Here is a 23,323-nt window from a genome sequence, read left to right as displayed (position 1 = left end):
CTCCTCTCCAGACCAGTTGTATCGGGGGTAGGGCCTGGGCACCGGTAGTTTTAAAAATCCTAGATGATTCCGATCTGCAGTCAAGGTTGAAAGCCACTACTTGGCCGGGCGCGGTGGCTCACACTTGTAATCCCAGCACTTTGGGAGGCCGAGGCGGGCGGATCACGAGGTCAGGAGATCGAGACCACGGTGAAACCCCGTCTCTACTAAAAATACAAAAAAATTAGCCGGGCGTGGTGGCGGGCGCCTGTAGTCCCAGCTACTCGGAGAGGCTGAGACAGGAGAATGGCGTGAACCCGGGAGGCGGAGCTTGCAGTGAGCCGAGATCGCGCCACTGCACTCGAGCCTTGGGTGACAGAGTGAGACTCCGTCTCAAAAAAAAAAAAAAAAAAAAAAAAAAAGAAAGCCACTACTCTTAGTAGACGACCTCCTACATTTCAATGAAGACACGGACAGTAACATGGGGGATCTGTATCAAGTGCCTGGTACAGGGCGGGTGGTGAGCAAATTATCTACTGTACAAGGACTGTGTGGCAGGGACTGTATGAGACAATGCAGAGTGACACTGCAGGAAGTTGCATGTGTTGCAATGCTACCACCGAGCAGCTGAAAGCTTTGTGACAGTGTGGGGTGTCACAGTCGGACAGTGACTGGTGAGGGAGGGTCACTGTGAATGGCTGTAGTGTGTGACAGAGCAGAATGTCACCGCAGGAGTAGCTGTGTCCTGTGTGTGACTGACTGCGAGCGCCTAATAGACTCTGGCTAGGCTGCTGGACTCGGGCGTCACCGGGGAAGAGTTTGAGGGAGCTGGAGATGCCCTGCACCAAGATGGCAGCTGGGGGAGGCCGCTTGTCTCTGGCTGCACAGCCAGGAACGGCGGAGGGGAAGCAGAAGGCGGGGGAGGGCGGGAAGCCATTCGCAGGTCACTCGGGTTAGATCCACGCGAGGCACTAGGCGCAGCCGCCCAGCCCCGCGACCAACTAGCGCGGCCTCTCGCCGCCTAGCCGCGGGCACCGGCGGTGGGCGGGGCCAGCAGCGCAAACGGCCGGCAGCGGGGACCGGACCTGCACAGGCCGCCTATGACGGGCGGCGGGTGGGCCCGCGAGTCACAGCCGGCCAACCGGGGCCAGCCAGGAGCCTGAGGGTTGGAAGCCCCCAACACAAGATGCTGAGCTCCTTCCTGAGCCCCCAGAATGGCACCTGGGCAGACACCTTCTCTCTGCTCTTGGCTCTTGCCATTGCCCTCTACTTGGGTTACTACTGGGCATGTGTGCTTCAGGTGGGTGCGGGTCCAGTGCTCTGGCCAGCGGGTTTGGGTGTAGGGGGCAGCTTCCAGACACGGGCTTGAGCCCTTGGTGGGAGCTGGGATGGTTGGGCTTCCCCACAGGTGAAATTTGCTACCACCGAAGGGAGAGTTGGCTCTGCCTCCCTAGTGCCTCTGCATCCCATGGGATCCCCATGCCAGCTGGGCCTTTTGGGTACTGGAGGGTGCTGCTCCCTATAATGTGGACAAGCATTTGGGAAAAGGTGGGGTGGAACGCATCCTGAGGTGTCAGAGATGTGCACACTTTGTGTTCCTTTTTAGGTGGTTTAGCTGAGTCTTTCAGCTGAACTGAAGGAAGGAACCAGAGGTCTGCGTGGTCATGGCTAACTCCCATACCACCCACCCCCCAAATAGCTTAGCAGGGCCTCCCTTCCCTTGAGGGCTGGCTGAGGTGAGAACTGGCCTAGCTCAGAACTGATGGATGACCCTAACTGTCTTTTCTCATTCAGCCCTGTTTGATGTTCCAGGCTCTCCATATAGTGTGATGAGAAAGTTTGAAGAGGTTGATTTTGATGAATTTGGAGATTTTTCTCACTGAAATTTAGATAAATACATAACTTACATATCCAGGAAAAGCCCAATCTTTTAATCTTCATTAAACTCTGTTCTAGGTAGCTGAGTCTAATAAGACACCTACTGGTTTGAGTCCTTTCAAAAGGTCTATAGGAGACTTTAGTGTTACCTAGACTTTTCCATATTTTCAGCGCTTTCTACATTGGCATATATTGTTTACTAAATGTCTTCCTTAGGGCCGGGTGTGGTGGCTCACACCTGTAATCCCAACACTTTGGGAGGCAGAGGCTGGAGGATCACCTGAGGTCGGGAGTTCGAGAGCAGCCTGATCAACATGAAGAAACCCCGTCTCTACTAAAAATACAAAAATTAGCCAGGCGTGGTGGCACATGCCTATAATCCCAGCTACTCGGGAGCCTGAGGCAGAAGAATTGCTTGAACCTGGGAGGCGGAAGTTGCAATGAGCCGAGATCATGCCATTGCACTCCAGCCTGGGCAACAAGAGTGAAACTCCGTCTCAAAAAAAACAACAAAAAAAGTCTTCCTTAATAAAACAGTTAAAAACTCCAGGCCTCACAATACTCTGTAGGCCTCACTTTACACATCAGATTTGGAAGGTCATTTCAGAACAAAACTGCCCCCAAGGAAACACTTTCCTTTACTTGCAACTAGCTGCACAGAAATCTGGGCCCCTGCTGCTTTATAGACTAAACCCTTTATAAGCTAACGAATACTGGTTAAAAATGCAGGAAAAGTGCTATTCTGGAGGCCCTCTAGATATGGTGTTTGGATTGTCCAGCACCATAATGGATCTATACTGATTTAAGCATAGCAACCAGTGGCATATTGTAATACTAATTCATTCTCAGGAGGGAGTCAAGAAACATTTTCTTGAGTTAAAATCAAATTAACCCACATAAATCAAACCTGTGAACAAATTTATAAGTCTTGTTCCACACTACTGGGCCGTTTGACCAAGGAATTAATAAACTGATAGTAACTCGGCCGAGCACAGTGGCTCATGCCTGTAATCCTAGCATTTTGGGAGGCTGAGGAGGGTGCATCACTTGATGTCAGGAGTTCGAGACCCGCCTAGCCAACATGGTGAAACCCCCTCTCTACTAAAACTACAAAAATTAGTCGGGCGTGGTGACACAAGCCTGTCATCCCAGCTACTCAGGAGGCTGAGGCAGGAGAATCGCTTGAACCCAGGAGGCGGAGGTTGCGGTGAGCTGAGATGGCACCACTGCACTCCAGCCTGGGTGTCAAAGCAAAACTCCATCTCAAAAAAAAAAAATGGATAACAACTCAAAATCTTGGCAATTAGGAGGCAATATGCGACAGTGACTAGACAGCGCAGGCTCTAGAGTCAGACAGACCTGGGTTTGAATCTCCTGCTCTGCCACTAACTAGCTCTGGCAAGCTTCTGGCCCTTGACAAGTTATTCAGCATTCAAATCCGTTCACATAGGGCGATCACAGAACCTATTTCATGGAACTGTTATGAAAATCACAAGACAAAATTTGTGTGAAGTGCTTAGCACAATGCCTGGAGCTTAATGAGCACTCAACAAATCTTACCTACAAGCACTGGTGGTAATGTCATAGTTAATAATTTTGTTTTGCCTCTTGCTTGCTGTGTAACTGGACAAACCACTTAACCTCTGTCAGTCATAACTTCTTCACTTATAAAATATCTCATAAGCTTGGGCTTAGCCCAGTGCCTGCACACGACTGACAGCTGTCATAATTCCAGGGCTTAAGGACTAGGGTCCAAAGTCACATCTCCCAACAGTTGCACTATCAACTTGGCCTCTCTACCATTTGCCCCTGTAGAGTATAGGAACTGTACTGGAGATAGAAATCTGGTCCTCATGTTCCTTAGGGCCCACTGCAGATATGCAGTTTCTATTCTTGAACCTATGGCATACTCCTCCTTCACATGCCTTCCACATGGCTAGGCTCTCTCGTTCACTTGATGTCTGTCCAGAACACAGCAGAGAAGCTGAAAGTCAGGGCTCAGTGCCCAGTGACCTCATCTGTCCCTGTTATTTCATCCTTGTCACCTTCCCCCTGGCTGGCATGAAGGAAAAAAAAATCGATTCACATTAGGGCTGTTCTTCCTTTAGAGCACAATCTAACAGCAGGGGCCCCACAAGTAAGAGAAGATAAGGTCCCTGGTAGAAGGAAGCCTGTTAGGCCAGACGCAGTGGCTTACGCCTGGAATCCCAGCACTTTGGGAGGCCGAGGCGGGCGGATCACGAGGACAGGAGATCGAGACCATCCTGGCCAACACGGTGAAATCCCATCTCTACTAAAAATACAAAAAAAAAAAAATTAGCCAGGCGTGGTGGCGGGCACCTGTAGTCCCAGCTACTCAGGAGGCTGAGGCAGGAGAATGGCATCAACTCGGCTTGCAGTGAGCCGAGATTGCGCCACTGCACTCCAGCCTGGGCAACAGAGCGAGACTCTGTCTCAAAAAAGAAAGAAAGAAAGAAAAGACGGTGTCTCACTGTATCACCAGGCTGGAGTGCAGGGGCACGATCTCGGCTCACTGTAACCTCTGCCTCCCAGGTTCAAGCGATTCTCCTGCCTCAGCCTCGCGAGTAGCTGAGACTACAGGCACGTGCCACCATGCCTGGCTAATTTTTGTATTTTTAGTAGAATCGGGGTTTCACCATGTTGGCCAGGATGGTCTCCATCTCTTGACCTTGTGATCTGCCCACCTTGGCCTCCCAAAGTGCTGGGATTATAGGCATGAGCCACTGCGCCCGGCCGGGTTCATTTTCAACTGCAAAGTAAAGGCTGAAGATTGAATGGCGCTGCATTTCTTCAGCCCCTGCCCAGAACCCCGACTTTTTCTGCAGATCAGCTGGGCACTTATTTATCAACAGGGTCTCACTGTCGCCCAGGCTAGAGTAGAGTGGTGCTATCATAGCTCACTGCAGTCTTGAACTTCTGGGCTCCAGTGATCCTACCATCTCAGCCTCCCAAGTGGCTGGGACCACAGGCGCACACCACTAAGCCTGGCTGTTTACATTACCTGCTCTCTCCAAAATGGGTTTGGGGCATGGATAGGCTGAGCGGGAAAGTCAGCACTCAGTCAACTCAGCAGCTCCCAGTTCAGGGTCAATTCTGGGCAGTGACACTCCAGGACTGGGCTTTTTAGGGGCTCTAGCTGGAGTGTATTATCAGAGACTTGGCCATTCAACTGAGCTGTGCTGAGTATCTCACATGCAGACAAAGCAGGGTCCTCCAGGCTGGCCTCTGGAGAGGGGGGCCCCCTCACCCTCTGGTGTTGGGTGCCTCACTAGCTTGGTGCAAAAGTCAGGGAAGTGGGGCAGACTGTTGTGTGATGACAGAGGCCTCGGCTGGTGGCTGGGCCGCAGTTTCTGGCCTTCCTGGAGCAACACTGTTCCATCACTACGGAGACTTTCTACCCAACGCTGTGGTGTTTTGAGGGGCGACTACAAAGCATCTCCCAAGTCCTCCTGCAGTCTCAGCCCCTAGTCCTTTATCAGAGGTAAGAAGGGACAGAACAGGGTGAACATGAAACCCCAGGTATCTAGGGAAAATCCATCTACCGCTTTTAAAATGTAGGTAATCTGTCTCATCTACATCCCTGCGTTGAGGGTTCAATAACAATGGATGTTATATGGAAGGGCTACATAATTGCACAGCCACCAGGTCATCTTTTATGTCCCCATCCCACATTGTCAAGCCTTACTGTTTTACATGAAGAACAGCCTCAGATGATGCTGATGGGAAGTGGTAAGACTTGTTTGTGGGTGGGGCAGGGGGCAAAGCTTTTGAATTACATTAAGTTCTTAATAGTATCTTTGTGTGCCTCTTCCTCCAAAACCAGTGACATTCTCCAAACACCAGATGGAGGCCAGCTCCTGCTAGACTGGGCCAAGCAGCCTGACAGCAGCCAAGACCCTGATCCTACTACGCAGCCCATCGTGCTGCTGCTTCCTGGCATCACCGGCAGTAGCCAGGAGACATACGTCTTGCACCTAGTTAACCAAGCTCTGAGGAATGGCTACCAGTAAGGATGGGTGCAGCCCCAGAATGGGGTGGCATCTGAGAACGTGTACTAGGGAGAAGTCAATCCGGACACTGATAGAAGTCAATCCGCTACACGAAGGGAGTCTTTGGACAGAGGTCTTTCTGAAGACTACTGAAAGGGGAGAGGGGCTAAGAAGGGTCTGGCTAAGATGTACCTGTGTGTGCCACAGAGCTGTCGTGTTTAACAACCGGGGCTGCCGTGGGGAGGAACTGCGGGTGAGTAGCCACCTTCCTCATAGCAGCCCTTCACCCACTTCCTTTAGAGATCCTTGGCCCTGGGGCTCTACCTCCTACCTATTCTTCCTCAGTTTCCCCTCCACCTTCTGGCCACGGTCTCCCTCTCTACCCAATGATCTTGTTTGCCCTCAGACACACAGGGCTTTTTGTGCCAGCAATACTGAAGATCTAGAGACAGTCGTGAACCACATAAAGCACCGCTATCCCCAAGCTCCACTGCTGGCCGTGGGCATCTCTTTTGGAGGGTAAAGATTGCCTGGGTTTAACTCAGAGGCCCAGTCTTCCTTTCTTTCCTCCTCCATGTCCCCTTCCTCTGTCCCAACTCACATTAATGCAAACCCTTCTTTCATGGTCCCTTGTCCAGTTCTACAGGATACTGGTGCTGAATCATCTGGCACAGACCGGGCAGGCTGCAGGGCTGGTGGCAACACTGACTCTGTCTGCATGCTGGGATTCCTTTGAGACCACTCGCTCCCTGGAAACCCCACTCAACTCACTGCTCTTCAATCAGCCCCTCACTGCTGGGCTCTGCCAACTTGTGGAACGGTAGGGTCGTGGCAAGTGGGAGGAGGCAGTAGACAGAGTAGGATGGCAGACACTCCAGGCTCTCCTAGTGCTTGGTCAGTTCTCTCTGGGCTTCCTCACACGAGATAGTAAGACAGGGCCTGGGGGCGGGGGGGTCAGGTCCAGGTGTCAAGCCAAACTCTTATGTACTCTTGCAAAAACAGAAAGGTGATTGAAAAGGTGGTGGACATAGACTTTGTGCTACAGGTATAATCTTCAGCCATGCCCCTGGCTCCCCCCAGATGAGTCTTCCACTATCCTGTTCTTTATCATCTTAGCCTATCCTACGGTGACACCTGCAGGCCCACACTATCCGCCAGTTTGATGAGCGCTACACATCTGTGGCCTTTGGCTATCAAGACTGTGTTACCTACTATAAAGCAGCAAGCCCTAGAACCAAGGTAGATGCCATCCGGATCCCTGTGCCCTGTCTCAATGCAACAGATGACCCCTTCTCCCCCGTCTGTGGTGAGTACTCTGAATTAGGACACTTTGGCCCCAAGGAAAATGGGCCATGAGGGACGCGACAGACAGCCTGGGCGCCCAGTGAAGGCCAACGTTTCTAACCTCTGACCCTCTCCTAGCCCTTCCCATACAGGCCGCCCAACACTCCCCCTACGCTGCGCTGCTCATCACAGCCTGGGGTGGCCACATCAGCTTCCTGGAAGGGCTGCTCCCATGGCAGCACTGCTACATGAGCCGCCTCTCGCATCAGTAGGCCAAAGCCATCTTCCAGCACCCAGAGGGGCTGCCTGACCTCAGGGCTCTCTCACCTTCTGAGGACAGAAATAGCTGACAAGAGTACCATTTGAGGTCTCAGTTCACTCTTTCCTTGTTTATTAAATATCAACTTTTCCTGCCTAATGGGCTGAGGTTCATTTTCCCATTCCTCAAGGTTAGGGTAGACTACCTAGGAACTTATTGCATCTTTAGGCTGGCTGGCTTAGTGCTACCCATCTGAACCCCCAGATTACTACCCAAGTCTTCCTTTTGCCCCTTCCTGCCCTAACAGCAAGTACCAGGCCATTCCCTTCCCCAGCAAATGCCAGGGGCTTCATGTGAAGAGGAACTGGCCACAGGGCTGAGGGAAGGAGAAACTGTTTCTGCAGGAAGGACAGCAGTGCCTCCAGGCTCTTGGGCATCTTCACATGTTTCTAGAGAAAGGACAAGCTCAACTCCAAGCCTTTTCACTAGAAGGGCAGGCAGTGCCCATTCATCTTGTCAGAGGCAACCTCAGCTGTGGACCCAAATGGAGTGAGCAAAGGGAGTTCAGGCCTCCACTCTGCTCTAGAGATGGCAGTGACCAGGCTCCTGATTCCCAGGAAGGAGGGAAGCTAAAGGAAACCTGGAAAGGCACTCTGGAGCAGCAGGATGGTCACAACAATAAGCCCAACACACAGCAGGAGCAGGAGCCACACAGGAACACTCTCTGCAGGAGGGAAAGGGAGGAGGTCAGCAGGCAAAGCGGCTTCCCAGCCTGAAAACCAGAACCCTTCAAAGGGGGAGTGGCACAAAGAGCCCAGCCTCCAGGGGGGCACGTTTCTGGTCCAGTTAAAGGTGGGGTGGTGCCTGCCTGCCCCGCCCCAATGACTCACGCCGTGAGGGCAACAGATGCAGCTGGCAACGACTGTCCACAGCCACAGAGAACAGGGCAGTTTCATGGGACCCAAGGAGCTCTGGACCACGACCCTTCTCAGGTAGAAAGGCCACATCCGTCACCACAATGCCATGGGCCTCCCTCACGTAGTAGAGGCACTGCGGGCAGAAGGAAAACCAGTGAAGAACGGCCTAGCTGGGAACTCTCTTTCTGGAAAGCATGTTCCCCGCCCCCAGGTTTTCCCTCAATAGAACGGGCCAGACTCCTTCCTGCAAACTCGGTAGAGAGAGGCCTACAGTCCACCCACAGGGCCATGCCAACCTCCACCCATTACCTGGAGAGAGAAAGCTATGTAGATGGCAACAGAGCCAGTGACTGTGCCCAGGCCTAGGAAGGTGCCGGACTCACTGCAACAAACAATAAAGTGTTCGTTGTCCTGGAGGCTTGTGCAGCAACCCTCAACCCCAATACCGGTCCGCAAAGACCCAGGCAGGACTCCTTTCCAAGCTCCCTCAGGGACCCCCTACCTAGCCAAGGCAGCAATGTCTCACACCTGACATTGAGGCAGGAGACGACTTCATGGCCACAGGACTTGGTCCGAAGGGGCAAGAAGTTGGAGCCATCCCAGGCTGTGAGGTAGCAGGGAGGGGGCTGGCGCAGGCGCTTGTGGGGAATTTGCACAGTGAAGAGTCGCAGGCCAGCAGGCTGGTCTGGAACCTGCCCGAACCTGGGGGTCGGATGAGGGGCTATTCAGCTCCTGGGGCCTGCCCAACCTTCCTCAGAGGTTTGTGCACCACCTGCACCCTGGTCAGACCTGGGGTAACACTCAACAAGTTCCTCCCCGCTTTTCCCCGCTTTTCCTCCCAGTCTTTTCCCTCTTCCCCACCACAGCTGGGCTATGCCTCTTTCAGCCACCCCCCAAAGTCTTCACACCTGCAGGCCTGGTAGCGGTATGGTGTGCTGGAAAAGGTGGGTCCATTCTCTTGCCAGTGCAGCTGTGTCACCAGCTGATCCTTCTGCCACACAGAGGCCTTAAGGTCCCGGCCCACAGTTACCAACTAGTTAGGAATAAAGATTCCAAGGATGGACAGGTTAGGGGATCCACTTATTGGGCAAGCAGCATAAGCACCTCCTCTCTCCTTTCTCCACCCTCCTCCCGCCCCCACCCCCTCACCTTGCCATCAGGCCCTAAAGCCAGGTCTTCAATCTCCCCTTCGTGGGCTTTGAACTCCAGAACCTTCTCCAGGCTGGGTACCTGTAGCCAAACCACCACCGTGGTTAACTCAGGTGTCCAGCAAGTACACTGTGACTGATCCCCACGCCACCCCTTCTAATGACCCCTCAATGCAAGCTTCATTCACAAGTTTCCCAGATGCCACGTTCAGCTTCTCACAATTTTGATCTTGCTGCTACTGACATTCATCCTCCCTAACCCCGCAAACCCACACCTTCCAGACACGGACGTAGCCATCTGTCCCTCCAGTGGCAAGCAGGGTATTATCGTGGTTGAAGCACACAACTTTCTGCAGTGGATCGGAGCTGAAGTCTGTCTGCACCGCCTGCAAATTCTCTACCCTGAGTTCTAGCCCCTCGTGCTGAGTTTCCGCTCCACATTTCTTCTCTGCTGGGGCTGCTCCCTTCCTTTGTCGAGGCCCCTGCTCCTTGGAACCTGTAACACAAATACTTGGCCAGGTTCCAGGCTTCTACAGTAAGGCCCCTCTCTCCGTGGCAGGTGCCCATACAACTTCCAGCTTGCTACCAAAACCCTACTTCCAGACCCACTTCTTTAGAGACGGCAAGAGTGACCTTACTCATTCAACCCTTTCCCCAAGGGGGTAGAGAGGGAGCTCCTTACCGGCCTTCTCTGCCTTGTTGCCCTTCTGTTGATGGGCCTGGAAGCGCAGGAGCTGACAGTGGGCATCCTGCCCTGCAGCAAGGATGTCACCAGCCAGTGCCAAGTTCATGGTGGCCCGTGTCTCTGTGTCATGGGAGTGCAGCAAGGAGGCACTCAAGCGCCCATTAATCCGCTCTAGCTGCAGAAAGTGCTGTGGGAGGGGGAACCCGGATGAGCAAGTTCAGGGGTGCCCAGAGAGCATGTCTAGGGAAGAGTCTGATGTCTTACCCCTTTGCTTTCTGCACGTTCTAGTTCACAAGGGTTTCTCGAGTCTTTTTTCTCTCATTTGGGCCTCACAAATCTATACAGTGAGCAGGACTGGGATTATTACCTCTATTTTACAGAACAGGGTGAAGCTCAGAAGAGGGAAGGAACTTAGCCTAAACCCAAATGCACCACTCTCGCCGCTGCTAGAGGGCAGGCAAGACCTCCCGGAAAAGGCCAGGATAAGACCCCTGGAGCTGCTCTGAGGAGGAGCTGAAGCGTTCCTGCCGACTCTGCAGCTGTGTGCAGTTTTCACTTTACCTTAAAAGCCTCTCCTCCGCCCGCTGAGTTCTCGACTGAAATTCGCGCCTGGGCGTCAGGCAAGCGGGTCTCCCCAGCAGAAGTGGGCAGGGCGCGAAGCTGGGGTGTGGCCCGCCCCGCGACCCCCCGGCCACCCTGGAATCGCCGCCAGCCCGCAGCAAGACCCAGCCCCAGTGGCCCTGGGCTCTCACCACGCCATTCTTTATGCCTGTCTTGGCAGCGCCTCCTCCGCCCGCAGCGATGAGCAGCCCAGTGCTAGGGTCGACCTGAAGCGCGTACAACGGGAACGGAGCCCGGTACAGCTCTGGCGCCCGGCGCCGGCCCATCCCGCCCGGCGCGCGTTCACTGCCCGCACCGCGGCACCCAGGACATGCCGCGCCGGGCCTTCGACTACTGCTCCGGCCGCTGGTGATCTCGGCCCCGTCGCCGCCGGGAGCACTCCCGACCCCTCTCACACCAGGGAGTTGCCAAAACCCTGACCACCGACAGGCAGCTGAGGCTCAGCTCGGGTCCGTCCAAGTCGGTCTCGCAGACGCGCACTGCGCACGCGCACCTGTCTCGCGGCTCCCTCCGCGCAAGCGCAGGAGCGCCGACACGCGTCAGCACTAGCCGGCTGCGGGGCCGCGTTTCCCGGGGCGGGGCTTCGCTTCTCTACCCCTGGTGCGGAGGCACAGTCGCCCAGCACCGACTTCGCCATCTTTGTGCGGGGCGCGGGGCGCGGGCGGAGGAGGTGGGGCCAATGCACGTTGATGAAGGTCAACCTTTAATAAAGAAATCCGACTCGCGCCTGTAATCCCAGTACTTTGGGAGGCCGAGGCGGGTGGATCAGGAGTTCGAGACCAGTCTGACCAACATGGAGAAACCCCGTCTCTACCAAAAATACAAAGGGCGTGGTGGCGTGCGCCTGTAATCCCAGCTACTCGGGAGCCTGAGGCAGGAGAATCACTTGAACCTGGGAAGTAGAGGTGGCAGTGAGCCGAGATCGCGCCATTGCCATTGCTCTCCAGCCTGGGCAACAAGCAACAAGAGTGAAACTCCGTCTCAAAAAAAAAAAAAAAAATCCTCTGCTGGGCACGGTGGCGCATGCCTGTAATCCTCCTGCAATCCCAATACTTTCGGAAAGTCCGAGAGAGGAGGATGGCTTGAGCCCAGGCTTTCGAGACAAGCCTGGGCAACATGGGGATCCGTACGTACAAAATATTTAAAAATTAGCCAAACATCGTGGCACCTGTGGGCCCAGCTGCCCAGGAGGCTCAGGCGGGAGGATCACTTGAGACCGGGAGGTCGAGGCTGCAGTGAGCTCGACCACTGTGCTGGACCACCAGTGATGTCACCACTGCACTCCAGCCCCTGGACGACAGAGCTAGACCCTGTCTCTCACACACATGAAATCCTCACATTAGGACTGTTCCCATTTGAGGAGTGATACGCCATCTCCTAGGAGCACAGGCCTTTGCATCTTACCCCAGAGAGGAAGTGATTTGCCCGAGGACACACACCAGAAACCACCGGAGTCTCTTGCTTCTTAACGGAGGCAGCATGAACTTAAAAATAAACCTGACTTCAAATGCTGAATCCACTGCTTCCTCGTATGGGGACACCTCTGTCATCCTTAATGCCTATCCCCCACTTTTGGCAGGGGTGGTGTCTGCCATTACCTTTCTCAAGGCTTCACACTCCTGGGCTGGTGGCTTGGTGGGTGGCCAGCTGCTTTGCTGGCCTCAGAGAGGGCAGTTCAGCTCCTGGGCAGGTATCTTCTGCGCCTGACACTCCATTCTCCCTCAGGTTTCTGATCTGATGAGGACCTTTGTGCACTCCTGAGAGCGAGCACAAGGGATGTCCTTCCCTGCAAAGAGACACCCTTCCTGCATTCTCATTAACCTAAGGTGCACCCAGAGGAATGGTGCAGTGGCTTCATCTTTGGGAATGCCAATATCTGTCCCACAGAGTTGAATTAGATGCGTGAAGGGCGTGGTCAAGCTCTCTGCATATCTCAAGTCCCCAGGCCCTGTGGGTCCCTTGTCCTCCTTGGATACATGGCACCTGCTCTTTCTGGCCTCTCCATTTCCTTTGACACCACCCTCCAGGGTCTTTTTTTGTTTTTTGAGACGGAGTCTCACTCTGTTGCCGAGGCTGGAGTGCAGTGGCCTGATCTCAGCTCACTGCAAGGTCCGCCTCCCAGGTTGAAGTGATTCTCCTGCCTCAGCCTCCTGAGTAGCTGGAACTACAGGCACCTGCCACCACACCCGGCTAATTTTTGTATTTTTAGTAGAGACGGAGTTTCACCATGTTGGCCAGGCTGGTCTCGTAACTCCTGACCTTAAATGATATGCCCACCTTGGCCTCCCAAAGTACTGGGATTATAGGCTTGAGCCACCACACCCTGACCTTTTTTTTTTTTTTTTTTTTTTTTTTTGGTGATAGCATCTTTGTCACCCAGGCTGGAGTGCAATGGCATGATATAGCTCATTGCAACCTTGAACTCCTGGACTCAAGTGATCCTCCCACTTCAGCCTCTTGAGTAGCTGGTAGTACAGGCACGGCCCGCCATACTCAGCTAATTTTTTTATATTTTTATTTTTGGAGAGACAGGGTCTTGCTATGTTGCCCAGGCTGGTCTCAAACTCCTGGCTTCAAGTGATCCTCCTACCTCAGCCTTCCAGTGTGTTGGGATTATAGGCATGAACCACCCCCTCCCCGCCACCAAGGGTCTTGTTGGGGACTGGCACCCCTGTAGTTATAGCCACCTATTCTGTGGACTCAGCAGGACACAAACACAAGTTTCACAGGGTTAGACTTTATTAGATCCACGGAGGGCTGAATGGGGCCTTGGTGCTCTTGGTCCTCTTTAGCCCGGAGACAGCAGACTCCACAAGGGGCTCCCAGGGTTCAGAGCAGGAGAACACACCTGACCTCCGGCCAGCCAGCCCTTCAGGGTGTCTCGGGGATTCCCCGAGATCTGGGGCCTCGTTGGGAGGGTTGGGTTTGGAGGGGGTGTTCCAGGGGGCCTCCGTGGCTCTGGAACTAGACTGATGACTTTTGGAGAATGAGCTCCAGAGAAACTGGCCTCTTTGGGGCAGGTCAAGGCCTGGGCTTCAGGGAGGTAGTGGCCTGTTTTGGTGCCCGAGGTGGAGGCCCGGAGAAACATCGTGGGGAGTTTGGTGATTGAAGGCCTGCAGACCTGAAGCTCCTGGTTTGGGAGGGTGTGCCTGGGACTGGGTCGGCCGGGGCCTGAGCTGCTGGAGGCTGAGATGCTGGCGATTGATGCCCACAGGCCTGAGTAGCCTTGCCCTGAGGTCCTACTTCCTTCGGCCTTTTTTCGGGCAGCAGATGCAAGGCCCTGGCCTGGCCCTGAGGCAGACGGAGGCCGAAGCCGATGCCTATCCGGAGTGGCCCAGATTCCTGGCCCTGCACACAGGGCAGTAGTTGAGGGAAAGCAAGCAGCTGGGGTCCAGTCCTGTACCTGGGGAGGGGGCAGGAGGGGCTGCGGGGCCGGAGACACACCAGGCATATAGGATACTCCACGACTGGGGCCTGGCCGGTTCTGCCTAGCCACAGGTGCTGCAAAAGCAGTAGCCGCAGGTCGTGTGCGATGCGGCGGTGCCCCAGCTGGACCACCAGGGCCTGGGCCAGGGCCCCTGGGTCCCTGAACTGTGCAGGATCCTTCTCGCTTGGCATGCATCTCTCCACTACTCCAGGGGACCCGGACCCGGTGTCCCTGTACTGATGCCAGCGCTGTGTCTGCCTGTTAGAGTGGAGCCTATGAGAAGGTGGGCTGGGGCCTGGGGGAGTGAGCGTGGAGCTATGCAGGTCCTTGGGGTGGGAAGGGGACTGGCAGGGTGAGTGGGGAAGGGAGGAGTTCTGAGGCTGGGAGGGAGAAAAGGAAGGAGTCAGAGGGGGAGAGGGGTACAGCCAGTTGTTGGAGGGAGAGGATGCACGTGGATGGGGGAGAGAGAGGTAGTTCTGGTGAAAGAAAGTAGGGGAACTTGGGAGAGAGGGAGAATAGGGATGTGGAGCAAAGTCAGAATTTGAGTCACAAGAGCCGAATTGGAAGCCAGGAGAGGGGGATGCTGGTGGAGGGGAGGAGGGACGATGGGACCGAATGGAAGAGAATGTTGGGTGAGAGGGAGGGAGAGACTGATGGGGAGAGAGAGGCTGCAGGTTGTGAGGAGAGGAGTCCACAAGTTGTGAGAAGCCCCAAGTGGAGCGCCCAGGGAGCACTGAGGTCTGTGGCAGCACCTGGTCCTTGTTTTGAGGCAACATCGCCTTGAATCCAGAAGAAACTGGGGCAACAAGACTAGGGATGAGAGACTTGGCAGAGTCAGGACCAGTATCTCTGAGGTCAGCTGTGCCTGAGAAATCAAGGTCACCTTCTGTGCACAGAGCGTGGCTCCAGCCTGGTGTGGGCGCAGGTGCTGGTGGCAGGCCAAGGGGACACCCAGCCCTCCAGCACCGGGCTCTCGGGGTGTTCAGGCATGAGCATGAACCTAAGCTTGGCTTCTGACTTCTTTGCAGTCAACCATTGATGAAGGATGTGTGGGGATGAAGAATCACAGCTGCATCTTGGGAGTGGAGGGGCAGCAGCGATTATCTGGGCGGGGCAGAGAGGAAGACAAAGCCCGTAGGACCTGGAGAGAAAAGAGAGAACCCAAGACATTGGGAGAATTGGTCCGTTTCTGGCTCTGCATCATGTCCCCGGTTCCAAGCTGAACTCACTAACACTTTAAATCCATGTCACCTTTGGGATCAAAAGAACTGGCAAAATGCTCCAGGGAAGGTGAGAAGTGGGGAGGAGAGGAATAAGGAGGAAGGGAAGGTAGGATGGAGTTGGAGGAGGGGTTCAGGGGATAAGGGCTGAGATGGGAACAGGAATTAAGGGTGTTCTGGTGCTGGGCGCTCTTACCAATGAGAATTCCTCTGGGCTGTGTTTCACAGGTACTTCAGCGTTGAGAGGACCTGGGAGAGAGGAGCAGAGTCACCACATGGTGGATACACCTTTCTGTGTCCCCAGCGTCTAACACTAAATGCACTCTGACCCGGGTTTCTGTCTGAGCCCTGAGTTTTGCCCTCAGTCTTCCTTTAGCCAGGCAGAGGCCTGTGGTACAGGTTTTTATTCTCCTAATCCTGACTCGGGGATTCTGCAAGCATCCCAGTGTCCTGCCACTCTGGTTCCTCCGACCCCTTATTGCCCCTAGTGCTGATGTCCTCTAGCTCACCCTGGCCCAGACAGAGATGCCTTATTATACCCAGCAGCAGAAGGAATGGGGCCAGCTGGTAAAAGCCTCTGGGAGACTGGGATTTTGTCTAAGGGGTGGCGCCAGGGTCGCCGCCCCCAATAGGAGCTGGGGGCCCCATTCCAAGTTCAGTTCTCCCTGGCAGCATGTGCCTATGTCACAAAGGTCAGGTGCTGACATCATAGAATCTCCTCCTCGAGGCTCTGGAACCTTCTTCAAGAGATCATCCAAAGGCTGGCCCTTGATAACTCTGTGAAGCAGGCAAAATTCTTCAGTGCACTCAGTTTCTCCTTCAAGACCCAGCCCCCACCTCTACTCTTGGCCTATACACTTTACAGCTCCAACCACCTCCTTCATCCATTGCTCTCCCCACTAACACAGCCTGTCTGGGCTGAGCTCATGCACCACACCTTTCTCCCCCTTGGGATATACCTATTATATGTTTTAATAACTATTTTCTTAACCGCTTTATTGGGAAATAATTCACATACCACACAATCTACCCATTTAAAGTGTACCATTGTATGTCTTCTAGTATATTCACAGGGTTGTAGAACCATCTCCACAATCTAGTTTTAGAACATTTTTGTCCCCCCAAAAATAAATCCTGTACCCATTAGCAGTTGGTCCCCACTCTTCCCCCAGCCTCTGGAAACCACCAATCTACTCTGTTTCTATAGGTTTGTATATTCTAGACATTTCATGTAAGTGGAATTATACAATATTGTGGTCTTTTGTATATAACTTCTTTTACTTAGCATGTTTGCAAGGTTCATTCATGTTGTAGCATGTGTCATTGCTCTACTCCTTTTTATTGCCAGATAATATTCCTTTGTGTGGATATGCCATATTTTGTTTACCCATTCATTAATTGATGGACATTTTGGTTCTTTCTACTTTTTTTTTTTTTTTGAGATGAATTCTCACTCTGTTGCTCAAGCTGGAGTGTAGTGGCACAATCTTGGCTTACTGCAACCTCTACCTCCCGGGTTCAAGCAATTCTCCTGCCTCAGCCTTCTGAGTAGCTGGGACTACAGGCGCGGGCCACCATGCATGGCTAATTTTTGTATTTTTGGTAGAGACAGGGTTTCACCATGTTGGCCAGGCTGGTCTCAAACTCCCAACCTCAGGTGATCCGCCCACCTCGGCCTCCCAAAGTGCTGGGATTACAGGTGTGAGCCACCGCGCCTGGCATGGTTCTTTCTACTTTTTAGCAATTATGGATAGTGCTATGAACATTCTTGTACAAGTTTTATGTGAACATATGGTTTCATTTATCTTTAGATACATAGAAGCAGACTTGCTGGATTATGTGGTGAATCTATATTTAGCATTTTGAGTAACTACCAAACTGTCTTCCAAGTTGGCTGTACCAATTTTCAAACCCATCAGTGAGGTATAAGGGTTCCAATGTTTCTTTATCCTTACCAACACATGTTGTTGCCTGTCTTTTTTATTTTAGCAATCCTAGTGGGTGTGAAATGGTATGATATTGTGGGTTTTATTTACATTTTCCTAATGACTAATGATGTTGAGCATCTTTTCATGTGCTACGGGATATTTGTTTATCTTCTTTGAAGAATTGTATATTCAAATCCTTAGCCTATCTTTTTAAAACCCAGTCAAATTTAGCAGTGGGGTGTTGTATACCAACTTTAGTGACCTATCTTTTTTTTTTTTTTTTTTTTTTGGGATGGAGTCTTGCTCGGTCGCCCAGGCTGGAGTGCAGTGGCATGATCTCTGCTCACTGCAACCTCCACCTCCCGAGTTCAAGTGATTCTCCTGCCTTAGCCTCCCAAGTAGCTGTGATTACAGGCGCCCACCACCAAACCCAGCTAATTTTGTATTTTTAGTAGAGACAGGGTTTCTCCATGTTGGCCAGGCTGGTCTTGAACTCCAGACCTCAGGTGATCCTCCTGCCTTGGCCTCCCAAAGTGCTGGGATTACAGGCGTGAGCCACCAACCTACAGGCACCCGGCCAACCTATCTTTTAATTAGGTTCTTGTCTTCATATCATTGAATTATAAAAGTTGTTATATATTCTGGATATAAGTCCCTTATCAGATACATGTTTTGCAAATATTTTCCCTGATTCTATGGGTTATCTTTTTACTTTCTTGATGGTCTCCTTTGATGCACAAAAGCTTTCAAATTTTATAAAGTCCAATTTATCTGTTTTGTCTTTTCTTGCTTGCTTTTTGTGTCTTATCTAAGAAACCATTGCCTAACCCAAGGTCATAGAGATTTGCTCTGTGTTTTCTTCTAAGACTTTTATAGTTTTTGCTCTTACATTTAAGTTTGTTATCTATTTTGAGGGGTTTGGTTTGTTTTGTTTTAGAGGCAGTGTCTCACTTTGTCACCCAGGCTGGAATGCAATGGTGTAATCGTAGCTCACTGCCACCTTGAACTCCCAAGCTCAAGGGATCCTCCTGCCTTGGCCTTCCCAAGTGCTGGGATTATAGGCATGAATCACCACACCCAGTCTATTTTGAGTTAATTTTTATATATGGTGAGAGGTGAAGGTTCAACTTAATTCTTTTGTATGTGGATATCCAGTTGTCCCAACACCATTTGTTGAAAAGACTTTTCCACTAGCCTGGGCAACATAGAGAGGCCCATCTTTCCAAAAAAACAAGAAAGAAAGAAATTAGCCTGGCGTTGTGGTGCATGCCTGTAGTCCCAGCTACTTGAGAGGCTGAGGTGGGAGGATGGCTTGAGCCCAGGAGTTGGAGGATGCAGTGAGCCAAGATCACGCCACTGCACTCCAGCCTGGGCAACAGAAGGAGACCCTCTTTCAAAAACAAACAAACAAAAAGGCTATTCCTTCCCCCCATGGAATTGTCTTGGCATTCTTGTGAAAAATCAGTTGACTAGTGTTATTAGTTTCCTGTTGCCCCCATAACAAATTACCTCATACTTAGCGGCTTAAAACAACACAAATTTATTATTTTACATTCCTCTAGATTAGAAGTCCAACATGGGTCTCACTGGGCTAACAATCCAGATGTCGGCAGGCTGCCTTCCTTTCTGGAGGCTGTAAGGGAGAGTACATTTCTTTGCCTCTTCCATCTTCTGGTGGTTTGTGGTCCCTTTTTGTGGTCCCCCTCTTACAGCTTCAAAGCCAGCATCGTTGTATCTCTATGACCATTCCGCCATAGTCACATCTCCCTCTGACTCTGAACTATTCTGCCTCGCTCTCCAACTTTTAAAGACCTTTGTGATTACATTGGACCCAGCCAGATAATCTGGGATAATCTCTCTATTTTAAAGTCAGTTGAGCAGAGCACAGTGGCTCACACTTGTAATCCCAGCAATTCAGAGGGGGGAGGTAGAAGGATCCCCTGAGCTCAGGAATTTGAGGCTACACTGAGCCGTGATTATGACACTGCACTGCAGCCTGAGTAACAGAGCAAGACTCTGACATTTTTTTTTTTTTTTTTGAGGTGGAGTCTCGCTTTGTTGCCCAGGCTAGAGTGCAGTGGCGCGATCTTGGCTCACTGCAACCTCCACCTCCGGGGTTCAAGTGATTCTCCTGCTTCACCCTCCCGAGTAGCTGGGACTACGGGTGCCCGCTACCATGCTCAGATAATTTTTGTATTTTTAGTAGAGACAAGGTTTCGCCATATTGGCCAGGCTGGTCTCGAACTCCTGACCTTGTGATCCGTTCACCTCGGCCTCTTAAAGTGCTGGGATTACAGGCATGAGCCACTGTACCTGGCCAAGACTCTCTTAAAAAAGTTAAAAATTAAAAAAAATAGTCCGGGCACAGTGGCTCACACCTGTAATCCCAGCACTTTGGGAGGCCGAGGTGGGTGGATCACTTGATGTCAGGAGTTCGAAACCAGCTTGATCAACATGGAGAAATCCCGTCTCTACCAAAAATAAAAATTAGCCAGGAGTGGTGGTGCATGCCTGTAATCCCAGCTACTCGGGAGGCTGAGGCAGGAGAATCGCTTGAATCCGGGAGTCAGAGGTTGCAGTGAGACGAGATCGCGCCATTGCACTCCAGTTTGGGCAACAAGGGCGAAACTCCATCTCGAAAAAATAAATAAATAAATAAATACAGTCAGCTACTTAGCAACCTTAATTTCTCCTTCCCATGCACGCTAACATATTTACAGGCTCCAGAGGTTAGAACATGCACATTTTTGGGCAAGGGAGTTATTCTGCCTACCAAAACAATGGCTGTAAGGGTTTGTTTCTGGGCTCGAAATTCAATTCCTGATCTTTATGTCTCTCCTTATGCCAGTACCGCACTGCTGAATTACTGTAGCTCTGTAGTAAATTTCAAAATTAGGAGAAGTGTGAGTCCTATAACTTGGCTCTTCTCTTTCAAGATTGTTTTGGCTATTTTAGGTCTCTTGCATTTCTGTATGAATTTTGGGATCAACCTGTCAATTTCTGCAACAACAACAACAAAACTAGCTGGGACTTTAATAGGGATTACATTGAATCTGTAGAGCTGCCTCAGCCTCCCAAAGTGCTGGGATTACAGGTGTGAGTCATCGCACCTATTATGGACTATTTCAAACAAATACAAAAGTAAAGACTAAAATAACATGAACTCCCATGTGCCTGTCACCCAGCTTCAACAGTTACCAGTCGTGGACAATTTTTCTCTATGTCCCACCTACTTTCCTTGTGGATAGTTTCCAAACAAATCCCAGCCATCACACCATTTTATTCACAACTGTTGCGGAATATATCTCAAAAATTTAATTCTTTTTTTTTTTCTTTTGAGACGGAGTTTCGCTCTTGTTGCCTAGGCTGAAGTGCAATGGCGGGATCTCGGCTCACCGCAACCTCTGCCTCCTGGGTTCAAGCGATTCTGCTGCCTCAGCCTCCCAAGTAGTTGGGATTATAGGCATGAGACACCAAGCCTGGCTAATTTTTGTATTTTTAGTGGACACGGGGTTTCTCCATGTTGGTCAGGCTAGTCTCGAACTCCTGACCTCAGGTGATCTGCCCGCCTTGGCCTCCCAACGTGCTGGGATTACAGGCATGAGCCACTGCGCCCAGCCAGAAATTTAATTATTTTGTTTTAAATCATAAGCACAATTTTTTCACACCTAAAATAAATATAAATTTCTAGTCAATGTTTAAATATCCTTTATTGACTTATAAATGCTTACCAGTTTGTTTGAATCAAGAGCCAAATGTAGGCCAGGTGGGGTGGCTCATGCCTATAATCCCAGCACTTTGGGAGGCCAAGGCAAGAGGATTGTTTGAGCCCAGGAGTTCAAGACCAGCCCAGGCAACATGGTAATACCCCCATCTCAATTTAATATTATGTAAGCATTTTAAAACAAAACAAAAGCCAAATGTGCCCCATGACTTTTGTGAATCCGTGATAAATCTCTTAACTTTATTTTAATTGATAGGTGCCACCTCAGTCTTTTTCCTTGGAGCTATTCTGTGGATGGCCTTGCTCGTTTGTCCTTGTAGAGTTTGCCACTGTTTACATCACCATATTCTTACTTATCCTTGTAAACCAAAAAGTGATGCTGGCAGATCTCAATCAATTAGAGGTTTATTTTGCCAAGGATGAGGACTTGGTAAATAAGGGGAAAAGAAACACAAGTCACATTAGGATCTGAGACCTGTGCACAGTAGGATCCGAGGGTTTGGGGAACTTCAATATTTGCAAGAGAAAGAACAAGCACGAGCTGGGCACTGTAGCTCATGCCTGTAATCTCAGCACTTTGGGAGGCCAAGGCAAAATCATTGCTTGAGCCCAGGAGTTCAGGCAACAGAGCAAGACCCTGTGTTAAAAAAGAAAGAGAGAAAGAGGCAGAGAGAGACAAAGAGGGGGAGGCAAAAAAAAAAAAGAGGCTGGGTAGGCAGTGAGGCAAGTGGTTGCATTCGTTTGAAGCTCGGATTAGCAGTCAATGAATCTACATTTTACATGTGAAAAGGAGGGGGGAAGTAAATCAGTATATCTACATTTTTACATAAGATAAAGTATGTGAAATTATAGCTATCTGTTTGGGAACAAAAGGAAGGCAGTTTTTTTGCACAACTCTTCCCACACTTAACTTTCCCTTAGGTGTTGTGAGTTTAGGGAACCAAGATTCTATTTTTCTTTCACATCCTTTTTCCCTATCATTCTTATAATTTGGTAGTTATCCCTAGTAAGTAGATTCTGAAGACAATTTTTCCTTTCATTTTGAAAATCTGCTATTCAAAAATGTCAAACATATACAAAAGTAGAAATAAAAGTATAATATAATGAAACCCCATGTACTTATCACCAGCTTCAATAATTACTAGATCGTAGTCCTTTATGTTTCATCTGTATTTCGACCCTCTCCCTCAAATTATTTGGAAACAAATTCAAGACATCAGATATCATCTGCAAATGTTTCTGTAATTATCTCTAAAGAGGGTCTTTTGAAGAAGTAAGATCACAGTAACATAATTACAACAAAACGTACAATTCCTTAATAAATATTCAGTCATTGCCCACATTATGGCAATTGCTTTGTAATTGTTTTCATTTTGTTCATTTGAGTTAAGAGTCAAAGATCCATAACATGGAGTTGCTTGTTAGGTATCAATTTTAGGAATCGCGTTACTTTTTTTTTTTTTTTTTTTTGAGATGGAGTCTCGCTCTGTCGCCCAGGCTGGAGTGCAGTGGCGCAATCTCGGCTCACTGCAAGCTCCGCCTCCCAGGTTCACACCATTCTCCTGCCTCAGCCTTCTGAGTAGCTGGGACTACAGGCGCCCGCCACCACGCCCGGCTAATTTTTTGTATTTTTAGTAGAGACGGTTTCACCGCGTTAGCCAGGATGGTCTCGATCTCTGACCTCGTGATCCACCCGCCTTGGCCTCCCAAAGTGCTGGGATTACAGGCGTGAGCCACCGCGCCCGGCCAAAATTTTTTTTAACTTATGCAAAATATTTCCATGAGTCCACGGTCAAATGTACCAAAAAGGTACTATGTATCCACTACTCTCCATTCTAGAAGCTGCCTCCTCCAAAGGTGATTTGTTTTTGATTTAATGTTTTCTCTTCCACACTGCAGAGCCCGTCTCCGCCTCCCCATGAGCTGGTACTTTGGGCTTTCCCCAGGTGGCTCCCTCACTCCCTCTGCTCCTTGGAAAACTCACAACCGTCTTCCTCCTTCCTTTTCCTCTCTCCTTCCCCCACTTCTTCCTGCCTTGGCGGACAGAACTGCTGCGCCGGCTGCACCTGCAAGCAGGCACCTCCCATGGGTGACATTCCAGCGGGCGGGCGGCACCTCCACCTCCGCACCTGGAGATCTACGTCTGGCCACTGACTCCCCGAGTCGCACGGTCCCAGACTCCTGGACGCTGGACCCGGGCCTCCGGCGAGCAGTCCCTGGCATGGGGCGTAGACGCGTGAGCC

The 23,323-nt window shown here is 51.1% G+C and overlaps 3 protein-coding genes across 9 annotated transcripts; 1 reads left to right on the top strand and 2 right to left on the bottom strand.

Annotated features, from left to right (window-relative positions):
• Positions 1-467: 467 nt before the first annotated feature.
• Positions 468-8,743, top strand: ABHD1 (abhydrolase domain containing 1). 3 transcript variants are annotated; one of them, XM_055252227.2, is made up of 9 exons: positions 468-1,279; positions 5,199-5,359; positions 5,702-5,884; positions 6,075-6,120; positions 6,274-6,386; positions 6,514-6,687; positions 6,840-6,912; positions 7,008-7,173; positions 7,290-8,743. In XM_055252227.2, exons 1-9 carry the CDS (start codon positions 1,166-1,168, stop codon positions 7,421-7,423), a joined length of 1,164 nt encoding a protein of 387 aa, XP_055108202.1. In that variant the 5' UTR covers positions 468-1,165; the 3' UTR covers positions 7,424-8,743. The 3 variants fall into 3 exon arrangements, 1 of the variants encoding a protein (XP_055108202.1); XR_010116936.1 differs by lacking the exons at positions 5,199-5,359; positions 6,840-6,912; positions 7,008-7,173; positions 7,290-8,743 and having other exon boundaries at positions 1,132-1,279; positions 5,702-6,652; XR_010116937.1 differs by lacking the exons at positions 5,199-5,359; positions 5,702-5,884; positions 6,075-6,120; ... (3 more) ...; positions 7,008-7,173; positions 7,290-8,743 and adding an exon at positions 2,074-2,444 and having other exon boundaries at positions 1,180-1,279.
• On the bottom strand, positions 7,513-11,303 carry PREB (prolactin regulatory element binding). Of its 4 annotated transcripts, XM_055252215.2 has the most exons (9): positions 10,913-11,303; positions 10,158-10,347; positions 9,751-9,971; positions 9,477-9,557; positions 9,236-9,360; positions 8,856-9,029; positions 8,637-8,709; positions 8,301-8,460; positions 7,513-8,134 (listed from the first exon to the last, which is right to left on the bottom strand). In XM_055252215.2, the coding sequence occupies exons 1-9, from the start codon at positions 11,045-11,047 to the stop codon at positions 8,040-8,042; spliced, it is 1,254 nt and encodes a 417-aa protein (XP_055108190.1). In that variant the 5' UTR covers positions 11,048-11,303; the 3' UTR covers positions 7,513-8,039. The 4 variants fall into 4 exon arrangements, with proteins under 4 accessions (XP_055108190.1, XP_055108192.1, XP_055108191.1 ...); XM_055252217.2 differs by lacking the exon at positions 8,301-8,460 and having other exon boundaries at positions 10,913-11,278; XM_055252216.2 differs by lacking the exon at positions 8,856-9,029 and having other exon boundaries at positions 10,913-11,276.
• A 2,199-nt stretch (positions 11,304-13,502) lies between these two features.
• On the bottom strand, positions 13,503-16,079 carry PRR30 (proline rich 30). 2 transcript variants are annotated; one of them, XM_055252221.2, is made up of 3 exons: positions 15,938-16,079; positions 15,625-15,677; positions 13,503-15,349 (listed from the first exon to the last, which is right to left on the bottom strand). In XM_055252221.2, the coding sequence occupies exon 3, from the start codon at positions 14,982-14,984 to the stop codon at positions 13,803-13,805; it is 1,182 nt and encodes a 393-aa protein (XP_055108196.1). In that variant the 5' UTR covers positions 14,985-15,349; positions 15,625-15,677; positions 15,938-16,079; the 3' UTR covers positions 13,503-13,802. The 2 variants fall into 2 exon arrangements, with proteins under 2 accessions (XP_055108196.1, XP_055108197.1); XM_055252222.2 differs by having other exon boundaries at positions 15,968-16,068.
• Positions 16,080-23,323: the final 7,244 nt, after the last annotated feature.

Source organism: Symphalangus syndactylus, chromosome 18 (assembly GCF_028878055.3).
Source record: "Symphalangus syndactylus isolate Jambi chromosome 18, NHGRI_mSymSyn1-v2.1_pri, whole genome shotgun sequence".
NCBI classification, from domain to species: domain Eukaryota; kingdom Metazoa; phylum Chordata; class Mammalia; order Primates; family Hylobatidae; genus Symphalangus; species Symphalangus syndactylus.
Note: the sequence above shows the minus strand (reverse complement) of the source record. Positions and strands in the feature narration are given on the sequence as shown.

What these genes read in the sequence shown, in the direction of transcription:
- ABHD1 (XM_055252227.2), top strand. Translation starts at nt 1,166, where the DNA reads ATGCTGAGCTCCTTCCTGAGCCCCCAGAATGGCACCTGGGCAGACACC. An exon ending in GCTCTGAGGAATGGCTACCA is followed by an intron (nt 5,885 to 6,074) that starts GTAAGGATGGGT and finishes TGTGTGCCACAG; the next exon opens with AGCTGTCGTGTTTAACAACC. An exon ending in GTGGGCATCTCTTTTGGAGG is followed by an intron (nt 6,387 to 6,513) that starts GTAAAGATTGCC and finishes CCAGTTCTACAG; the next exon opens with GATACTGGTGCTGAATCATC.
- PREB (XM_055252215.2), bottom strand. Translation starts at nt 11,047, where the DNA reads ATGGGCCGGCGCCGGGCGCCAGAGCTGTACCGGGCTCCGTTCCCGTTG. An exon ending in CAGGCATAAAGAATGGCGTG is followed by an intron (nt 10,348 to 10,912) that starts GTGAGAGCCCAG and finishes CCCCTCCCACAG; the next exon opens with CACTTTCTGCAGCTAGAGCG. An exon ending in TACCGCTACCAGGCCTGCAG is followed by an intron (nt 9,030 to 9,235) that starts GTGTGAAGACTT and finishes TCCGACCCCCAG; the next exon opens with GTTCGGGCAGGTTCCAGACC.
- PRR30 (XM_055252221.2), bottom strand. Translation starts at nt 14,984, where the DNA reads ATGTTGCCTCAAAACAAGGACCAGGTGCTGCCACAGACCTCAGTGCTC.